This window comes from Anguilla rostrata, chromosome 2, assembly GCF_018555375.3.
Source record: "Anguilla rostrata isolate EN2019 chromosome 2, ASM1855537v3, whole genome shotgun sequence".
Classification (NCBI taxonomy): domain Eukaryota; kingdom Metazoa; phylum Chordata; class Actinopteri; order Anguilliformes; family Anguillidae; genus Anguilla; species Anguilla rostrata.
Window position 1 is genome coordinate 73,740,337 of NC_057934.1, and position 8,932 is coordinate 73,749,268.

Sequence of the window (8,932 nt, forward strand, 5' to 3'; positions counted from 1 at the left end):
ACTGCAACCGCGCCCAGTCACCTGACCTGACAACCACATGTCACATGACCTGCAACCACACGTCACATGACTTACAACCATGGCCAGTCACATGACCTGACAACTGCACGTCACATTGCCCGCAATCACCCTTTCTGCTCGCCTGTGTAGGACAGCATCAATGCTGTGTTCTCTGTTTTGGATCAGTAATGGTCCCTACCTGTTTCCCTCTGCATACTGGATAAGGTCTTTGCCTGTTTCCCAGTGCATTGTGGCTAAGGGGTCCACCTGTTTCCCTCTGCATACTGGATAAGGTCTTTGCCTGTTTCCCAGTGCATTGTGGCTAAGGGGTCCACCTGTTTCCCTCTGCATACTGGATAAGGTCTGTGGCAGTTTCCAAGTGTATTGTGGCTAAGGGTCACTGTTCCTCTGCATACTGGATAAGTCTTGCCTGTTCCCGTGCATGTGGCTAAGGGTCCACCTGTTTCCCTCTGCATACTGGATAAGGTCTTTGCCTGTTTCCCAGTGCATTGTGGCTAAGGGGTCCTGTTCCCTCTGCATACTGGATAAGGTCTTTGCCTGTTTCCCAGTGCATTGTGGCTAAGGGGTCCACCTGTTTCCCATGCATACTGGATAAGGTCTTTGCTGTTTCCCAGTGCATTGTGGCTAGGGTCACCTGTTTCCCTCTGCATACTGGATAAGGTCTTTGCCTGTTTCCAGTGCATTGTGGCTAAGGGTCCACCTGTTTCCTCTGCATACTGGATAAGGTCTTTGCCTGTTTCCAGTGTATTTGGCTAAGGGGTCCACCTGTTTCCCTCTGCATACTGGATAAGGTCTTTGCCTGTTTCCCAGTGTATTGTGGCTAAGGGGTCCACCTGTTTCCCTCTGCATACTGGATAAGGTCTTTGCCTGTTTCCCAGTGCATTGTGGCTAAGGGGTCCACCTGTTTCCCTCTGCATACTGGATAAGGTCTTTGCCTGTTTCCCAGTGCATTGTGGGTAAGGTCTGTGCCTGTGCTCATAGGACAGCATCGGTCTCCTGCTGGAAGCGGTGAAGACGTCCAATGAGGAGGTGGCGCAGACCTGGAAGAAGTCTGAGCAGTGGGCCACCATCGAGCAGCTGTGTGGTGAGTGGGGCGGGGCCAGGCGGGGGGGCACCATGAGCAGCTGTGTGGTGAGTGGGGCGGGGCCAGGGCGGGGGGGGCGGGGCCAGGCGGGGGGGCACCATCGAGCAGCTGTGTGGTGAGTGGGGGGGGCCAGGGCGGGGGCTGGGCTGGGCGGGGGGGCCACCATCGAGCAGCTGTGTGGTGAGTGGGGCGGGGCCAGGCGAGGTGGGCGGGGCCAGGCCGGGCGGGGTGGGGCTGGGCTGGGCGGGCGGGGGGCCACCATCGAGCAGCTTGTGGTGAGTGGGCGGGGCCAGGGCGAGGTGGGGCGGGGCCAGGCCGGGGCGGGGTGGGGCTGGGCTGGGCGGGGCGGGGGGGCCACCATCGAGCAGCTGTGTGGTGAGTGGGGCGTGGCAGGGCTGGGCGGACGCGGGGCTGGGCTGGGCGGGGAGGGGGCTGGGCGGGGAGGGGCCTGAGACTGCTCGCAGGCTGAGGGGAATAATCAGACAGGTGTGTGTAAAGGTCCCTCACAAGTGTGTTTCCCCACAGGTACGGTGGGCGGGCAGACGTCCGGGTCACATGAGTATGGCGCCATGGGGGGGCCCTCCCTCCCAGCATCCTCTTCTGCCATGTGGTCCTGCCTTCACTGCACCTTCATGAACCAGCCTGGGACAGAGCACTGCGAAATGTGCAGTCTACCCCGCAGCTAGGCCGTGCCCCCTTAGACCCCGCCCTCTCCTCTCCTGTCCCGCCCACCACATCACAGCCAGGACCAGCCAGAAGAATGGGATCCCCCCCCATTCTCCTGCCCCCCTTCGCCCATCTGCCCTTCGGCTCACACCCAGGCTGCAGCGGTCACCTCTAGGTCAGAGGTCAAATGCCACCTAACTCTGTCCCTACCCTGGCCCCGCCCCCAAAGTTGGCACTCTGAGGCGCCGCCCCCTCAGCATTTGGTCTGAGGCGCCGCCCCCTCAACGTTTGCTCTCTGAGGCCCCGCCCCCTCAGCATGTGCTCTGAGGCGCCGCCCCCTCAACGTTTGCTCTCTGAGGCCCCGCCCCCTCAGCGTTTGCTCTCTGAGGCCACGCCCCCTCAGTGTTCGCTGAAATGGTTGTGTAACTGCTCTGAGGCTTGTTGCTTTTCTGTTCTTCGTTCGGACAGAAGCACACCCCTGTGGCGGGGATACGCCCACTCGCTCTGGTTTGCTGCCACGTTTGGAGTGGCATGTGGTCCCTGAAGCTGGTGAAATGCTTGTGAAGGTGTGCATTAGTCTGTATGGGGCTGTGGGCTCAGCTCTACCGCTGCTTCCCCAGTGTGTGTGTGTGTGTGTGTGTGTGTGTGTGCGGGAGGGCGGGCAGGCGTGCGTGCGTGCGTGTGTGTGTGTCTGCGTGTGTGTTCAAAAAGATAGACAGTTGAGTCCAAACTCCTGTCCTCTTTCACTCCCTCCCTTCTCTTCACTCCCTCCCTCCCTCCCTCTCTGCCGCCCTTCGCATGCAGTCAGAGTGATGTGTACAATCCCATCAGGCTTTGCTCAGCCTTCAAAGGCTTCAGCCACGCTGGGGGTCAGAGGTCAACCCTCAGCGAAAAAAAATAAATCTCAACCCTCAACAGGGCTTATTTTGTCATAAGTTCCATATGTTCTGCACCTGTGGAGGGGGGGGCAGGCTCTAAATTTGGCAAGCTCTTGCTCTTGCCATCTGTTTGAATGCATAAAGTTTAAACTCATTCCAAATGAAATAAATGAATATTCAAAAGTGTTGATGTCCATCGCACAATGTTTCATTTAAAAGTTGCTCTTGATGTGCTTTTGAAAAGCACTCCACTAAATACTGATGTTTGAGTAGAAATGAAGTGTAGAAGGCCAGTGCTGAGCTAGCATGGAGCTCAGTGTGGGGGGGCTGCGTGTTTGGGGGGGGTTACAGGAGCACATTTCACTGATAAGAGAGAAGTCCACTTTTTACCTTTCTGAAATAAAATTCTGTTTTTAAAAGGCGTGCTTCACGGTTAACAGCTTTGGTTGGTTTTGGTTGGGTTTGGTTTGGGTTTGGGTTTGTCAGGTTTTGGGTTGGGTTCGGTTGGGTTTGGGGTTGGGCTGGGTTGAGTTGGGTTTGGGTTGGTTAGGTTTTAGGTTGGGTTGGGTTGTCAGGTTTGGGTTGGGTTCGGTTGGGTTTGGGGTTGGGTTGGGTTGGGGTTGGGTTGGGTTGGGCGTGCTCCTCGCCTTTTCCTGGTCTGGGTCACAGGAACTCTATTCACCTTTGAAACAGGCAGTTTGGGCAGAGGGGGGGTGGAGGGGGGCTGGGGGACGGGCGTGCAGTTTGGGCAGAGGGGGCTGGAGGGGCTGGTGCAGGTTTGGGCAGAGGGGGGCTGGAGGGGCTGGGCTGCAGTTTGGGCAGAGGGGGCTGGAGGGGCTGGGCTGCAGTTTGGGCAGAGGGGGGCTGGGGGGCGGGACGGGACGGGCTGCAGTTTGGGCAGAGGGGGCTTGGAGGGCTGGGCTGCAGTTTGGGCGAGGGGGCTGGAGGGGCTGGGCTGCAGTTTGGGCAGAGGGGGCTGGAGGGCTGGGCTGCAGTTTGGGCAGAGGGGGCTGGAGGGGGCTGGTGGGGCTGGCTGCAGTTTGGGCAGAGGGGGCTGGAGGGCGGGTGCATTTTGAGCAGAGGGGGCTGAGGGGCTGGAGGGACGGGCTGCAGTTTGGGCAGAGGGGGCTGGAGGGCTGGGCTGCAGTTTGGGCAGAGGGGGCTGGAGGGGCTGGGCTGCAGTTTGGGCAGAGGGGGCTGGAGGGGCTGGGCTGCAGTTTGGGCAGAGGGGGCTGGAGGGCTGGGCTGCAGTTTGGGCAGAGGGGGCTGGAGGGGACGGGCTGCAGCTTGGGCAGAGAGGGGCGGGACGGGAGGGTGCATTTTGAGCAGAGGGGCTGGAGGGCGGGTGCATTTGAGCAGAGGGGGCTGGAGGGGGCTGCGGACGGGCTGCAGTTTGGGCAGAGGGGGCTGGAGGGCTGGGCTGCAGTTTGGGCAGAGGGGGGCTGGAGGGGCTGGAGGCTGCAGTTTGGGCAGAGGGGGGCTGGAGGGGCTGGGCTGCAGTTTGGGCAGAGGGGGGCTGGAGGGGACTGGGCTGCAGCTTGGGCAGAGGGGGCTGGAGGGGGCTGGAGGGGACGGGCTGCAGTTTGGGCAGAGGGGGCTGGAGGGGCTGGGCTGCAGTTTGGGCAGAGGGGGGCTGGAGGGGCTGGGCTGCAGTTGGGCAGAGGGGGCTGGAGGGACGGGCTGCAGTTTGGGCAGAGGGGGGCTGGAGGGGCTGGGCTGCAGTTTGGGCAGAGGGGGGCTGGAGGGGCTGGGCTGCAGTTTGGGCAGAGGGGGGCTGGAGGGGACGGGCTGCAGCTTGGGCAGAGGGGGGCTGGAGGGGGGCTGGAGGGGCTGGGCTGCAGTTTGGGCAGAGGGGGGCTGGTGGGGCTGGGCTGCAGTTTGGCTTAATCAGAGAGAATCTGTCTTTTTCCTGTTTTCTAAGTGTGTTCAGCAGTATTTCAGTGAAAAACGGAAAAGTTTAAATATGGTTCTGTTAAGAGTGGCGTTATTTACGGGTCTGATGTGGACTGAGAGACCAAATCAGTCTCCTGCGTAGCTGAAGGACTTTTTCACTCTTGTATGCTGTAGATTTGGGTTTTGAAGTTTTAATCACAGGTCTACCAGAAAAAAAATGTGAAAAAATAAAATACATTTAAAACAAAGGAACCATGTATGTTGTCCAATTTCCATTTTCTGTACAGTATTGTAGAAGAAAAACTTTCTTAACTACTTTCAACATTTCAAAACTGGGAAAGCGGGGAAATGCAAATGAGCTCACCGTAGCCCACCTTTAGTCAAGAGTGCTTGGCTATACATGCATATCTATCCGTCTATCTCCCTATCTATGTGTGTGTGTGTGTGTTTGTGTACATACAGTATAGCACAGGAGCTAGGTGCGCCATAGGCTATACTCACAGTGTAACGCTGAAGGTGTGTGTGTGTATGTGTACATACAGTATAGCACAGGAGCTAGATGCGCCATAGGCTATACTCACAGTGTAACGCTGAAGGTGTGTGTGTGTGTATGTGTACATACAGTACACATACAGAAGCTGGGTGCCCCATAGGCTATACTCACGGTGTAAGGCTGAAGGTTCAGGTTGCTTCGAAAAATATCCAGCCGGCAATATGTATGAAATGTTTAACGACGTGGTGTAGCCTAAATCGCTCAGGATAACGGCTTCTGTAGAATGTGGAAAATGTACATTAAGACTAAGTTGGAAGGCTTGGGCAATAGCATATTTGTACGTAGTTACGTTATTTTGGATTGCGTGGTCCCATTTCTGATCTCGTGTCAGTGTGTAAAAATTTCGGAGTCGCACTGTGACTTCACGTGCTGGAATTCCGCGCGGCCACAGAACCACTCCATGAAAAACGCTTCCCGTCCGTAACAACAGATAAATCCCATCTGGACAGTCCGCGCGCCGGTCCTCTGCACGCGATCTGCTCGTTTGCGCAGCCACCTGCGCCCGCTGAGGAAGGCTTGCGGAACGGGCGGGAACCCAAACAGGACTTCGATGTGTAGCAAATTAAAAGAGTTCAGGCACTGTTACTCTTTATTCAAACGAATAAAAACGATAATGTTTTTTTTCTCTTCCAAATAGTATATTTTCAGTTCAACTTTATATAGCCTTTTTACAGACACTGTCACATAGACGCTTTGCAGTGGAACTGAGGAAAAAACGACCGTAAACCCAAAAAGCGAGCAAGTAGTATTAATATGCCAAGTTATTACCAGTGATAGCCAAATTTGAGGATTAACAGGAAAACCAATCCTACTTTTAGAAAGTGATCGGTAAGCAACTCAGACAACTCAGTTTGTTAATCTAGTAATAGAACTCGCGTGTATAAACGAGTAATTCCAGGTTCCACGTTTAAACGGACACGCAGCTAATCCAAAATTGTCATGAATAAATTCATAAAACTTAAGTAACTATCCTGCCATGTCGGATGCGTTTTTGCGCGTTGGTCCAAGCATTAGGAAAGAGGGACCCTCCTCCCCCCATCTTCTTTCGGACGGGGCCGCGTTTATGACGGATGAGGTTTGCAGGGCGGATATAGGGAGATGTCTGGTTTATGTTCAGTACATTTTGTGTTTCGGCGCTGAGGAATTTAGAAGAGACAGGTTCCCTGCTTTGTGCAAAGGAGTTTGTCCTAGGGCCCCGATCCCAGGTATCTGCACGTTTACCAAATGCTTACACGTGTGCTACATGTATGCTAGAAAATACCACTGGAGTTATAATATAATCCGTAAATCTTTATGCACGGCATAAATACTCATATTTACCGAATAATGTTTACCATTCTAAAGTTTCTGTTTACAAACATTTCAAGGTCACGTCTGCCTTTGAAGGCTATTAAACCAGGAGATATTTTGAATGCAGTACTATGAATACATTCAGCTAGAAACTAATTGTAAAAAAGTAAAGCAAGTGGTTCTCCGGAATATTTGTGACCTGTAGCCTATTCGTGTTTGTTTCTGCCCTTGCGTTGAAGTGTGAACACGTGTGTTAAACTAATTAAAACGTCTTTCGGCCGCATAAATAGCGGCTGTTCGCGTCATGTTCAGTCATTGGCGTTTTCATGAACATTATATTTGTTCGTAAGTTCGGTGAATATGGAGGTGAAGAGGACCGCCGCCTTGGCTTGCCTGTGCCTGGTCGCGCTGAGCAGTGCGCAGAAAGCGAGGCGACAACACGGCGCCGAGTGGGACTACCGACCGGACGGTAAGAGACCGTTATCCGGATCACAGCGCGCACAATTCCTCTAAAACCACACACAAACTGCGTAATTCGAGCGTAATTTCATTTCTAGGGTCAATAAAACGACCTCCTAAGAAGGGTGCGTCTGACCGAGGAGAGAATTGATACTGTAAACCCGCTGAGAAGTAAAACTATGCAGTTAGATGATAGAAGATTACGAAGAATTGTATTATCTATCCTATTCGTTTAGATTAGGATTATTTGAAATAATTAAGTTTAGATGAAATTATAATCACACAAATTATATTATTATGGATTAGATTATTATTTTATTAAATAATGATATATGGGATAGAGTTATTATTATGTGTTAGATGAGATATGACAGATAATGACTGCTCTGTGCTGGGTTGTGTGTCCCTGTATCAGAGAAGGGCAACACCAAGAGCTGTGCCAATCTCACTATGGTTCTGGATAACTGGAAGTTTGCTATCACCACCCAAGTCAAAGATCTCCTTTTGAATGACCACAGAACCGTACTGCCTGACTATGGGAGGTAAGACACCTGCTGTGTGTGTGTGTGTATGTGTGTGTACTTGAATATAGCCACAGAACAGACCCAATCTACTGACAAGTGCTGGACAGCAGTGTAACATTAGCATAGAAGCTAAGTGATGGACAGTAGTGTAGCATTAGCATAGAGGCTAAGTGCTGGACAGTAGTGTAGCATTAGCATAGAGTCTAAGTACTGGACAGTAGTGTAGCATTAGCATAGAAGCTAAGTGCTGGACAGTAGTGTAGCATTAGCATAGAGTATAAGTACTGGACAGTAGTGTAGCATTAGCATAGAGGCTAAGTGCTGGACAGTAGTGTAACATTAGCACAGAGTATAAGTGCTGGACAGTAGTGTAGCATTAGCATGGAGGCTAAGAGCTGGACAGTAGTGTAGCATTAGCATGGAGTATAAGTACTGGACAGTAGTGTAGCATTAACATAGAGGCTAAGTGCTGGACAGTAGTGTAGCATTAGCATAGAGTATAAGTCCTGGACAGTAGTGTAGCATTAGCATAGAGGCTAAGTGCTGGACGGTAGTGTAGCATTAGCATAGAGGCTAAGTGATGGACAGTAGTGTAGCAGTAGCATGGAGGATGAGTGCTGGACAGTAGTGTAGCATTAGCATAGAGGCTAAGTGCTAAAAGAAGAAGTGTAGTTTTTGATGTTGACCTGGCGTTTGTGGCGCAGGATCCAGCCTCTGTCCGAGGCGCTGGGGGACCTGTATAAGGAGTTTAACAGCCTGAAGGACCGGCTGGGGGAGCTCACCGCCCGCTTTGACAGGGCGGAGGCGTTCGCGGAGGACATGCGGATGGGTCGTGGGCCCCCACCCCCCAGGGCGGAGCACCCGGCCCTGCCCAGTCAGGACCCCGCCACCCCCGCTGCCGAAGGGGGCAGAGAGCAGGGCCACAGGAAGAGGGTCATCCGAAAGAAGCCCAAGAGTCCTCCGGCCTGAAGGTGCAACCTGGGCCCCATGCATTCACTCATTTACTCCCTAAATCTACTGTTCCACTCACACACTATACACACACACACATAAAACACACTATACACACACTATACACACACACACATAAAACATACACACACAAAAACACACTATAACACAACACACTATACACACACACACACAAAACACACTATACACACACACACACATAAAACACACACACACAAAACACACTATACACACACACTATACACACATAAAAACACACTATACACACACTCACACACTATAACACACATCAACACACACATAAACACACATCACACTACACACACACATATACACACACACATATACAACACAACACATAAAACACACTATACACACACACATAAAACACACTATACACACACACTCACACACTATACACACACACTATACACATACACACATAAAACGCACTATACACACTCACACACTATACACACACACATAAAACACTATGCACAAACACTATACACACACATAAAACACACTATACACACACACTATACACATACACACAAAACACACTACACACACACATAAAACACACTATACA

The 8,932-nt window shown here is 52.2% G+C and overlaps 2 protein-coding genes across 4 annotated transcripts in view; both read left to right on the forward strand.

The window, feature by feature from the left end:
• Positions 1–2,835, forward strand: part of nploc4 (NPL4 homolog, ubiquitin recognition factor) — a 28,345-nt gene extending 25,510 nt beyond the window's left edge. For 2 of the 3 annotated variants that reach the window (XM_064324394.1, XM_064324393.1), the window contains 2 exons: positions 1,003–1,105; positions 1,631–2,835. In XM_064324394.1, coding sequence (XP_064180464.1) covers positions 1,003–1,105; positions 1,631–1,791 — 264 coding nt within the window. In that variant the 3' untranslated portion in view covers positions 1,792–2,835. The remainder of the gene's footprint in view (positions 1–1,002; positions 1,106–1,630) is intronic. The other variant, XR_010328567.1, reaches the window with a different exon arrangement.
• Positions 2,836–4,446: 1,611 nt separating this feature from the next.
• Positions 4,447–8,616, forward strand: si:dkey-282h22.5 (uncharacterized protein LOC107988040 homolog). The gene is made up of 4 exons (XM_064324397.1): positions 4,447–6,300; positions 6,736–6,854; positions 7,260–7,386; positions 8,073–8,616. Exons 2-4 carry the CDS (start codon positions 6,746–6,748, stop codon positions 8,335–8,337), a joined length of 501 nt encoding a protein of 166 aa, XP_064180467.1. The 5' UTR covers positions 4,447–6,300; positions 6,736–6,745; the 3' UTR covers positions 8,338–8,616.
• The last annotated feature ends 316 nt before the right edge of the window (positions 8,617–8,932 follow it).

Excerpts from the sequence above, each read along its gene's own strand:
- si:dkey-282h22.5 (XM_064324397.1), top strand. The coding sequence starts at position 6,746 with ATGGAGGTGAAGAGGACCGCCGCCTTGGCTTGCCTGTGCCTGGTCGCG. Across the intron at positions 6,855-7,259 it reads GTGGGACTACCGACCGGACG|AGAAGGGCAACACCAAGAGC; the intron begins GTAAGAGACCGT and ends TCCCTGTATCAG. Across the intron at positions 7,387-8,072 it reads GTACTGCCTGACTATGGGAG|GATCCAGCCTCTGTCCGAGG; the intron begins GTAAGACACCTG and ends TTTGTGGCGCAG.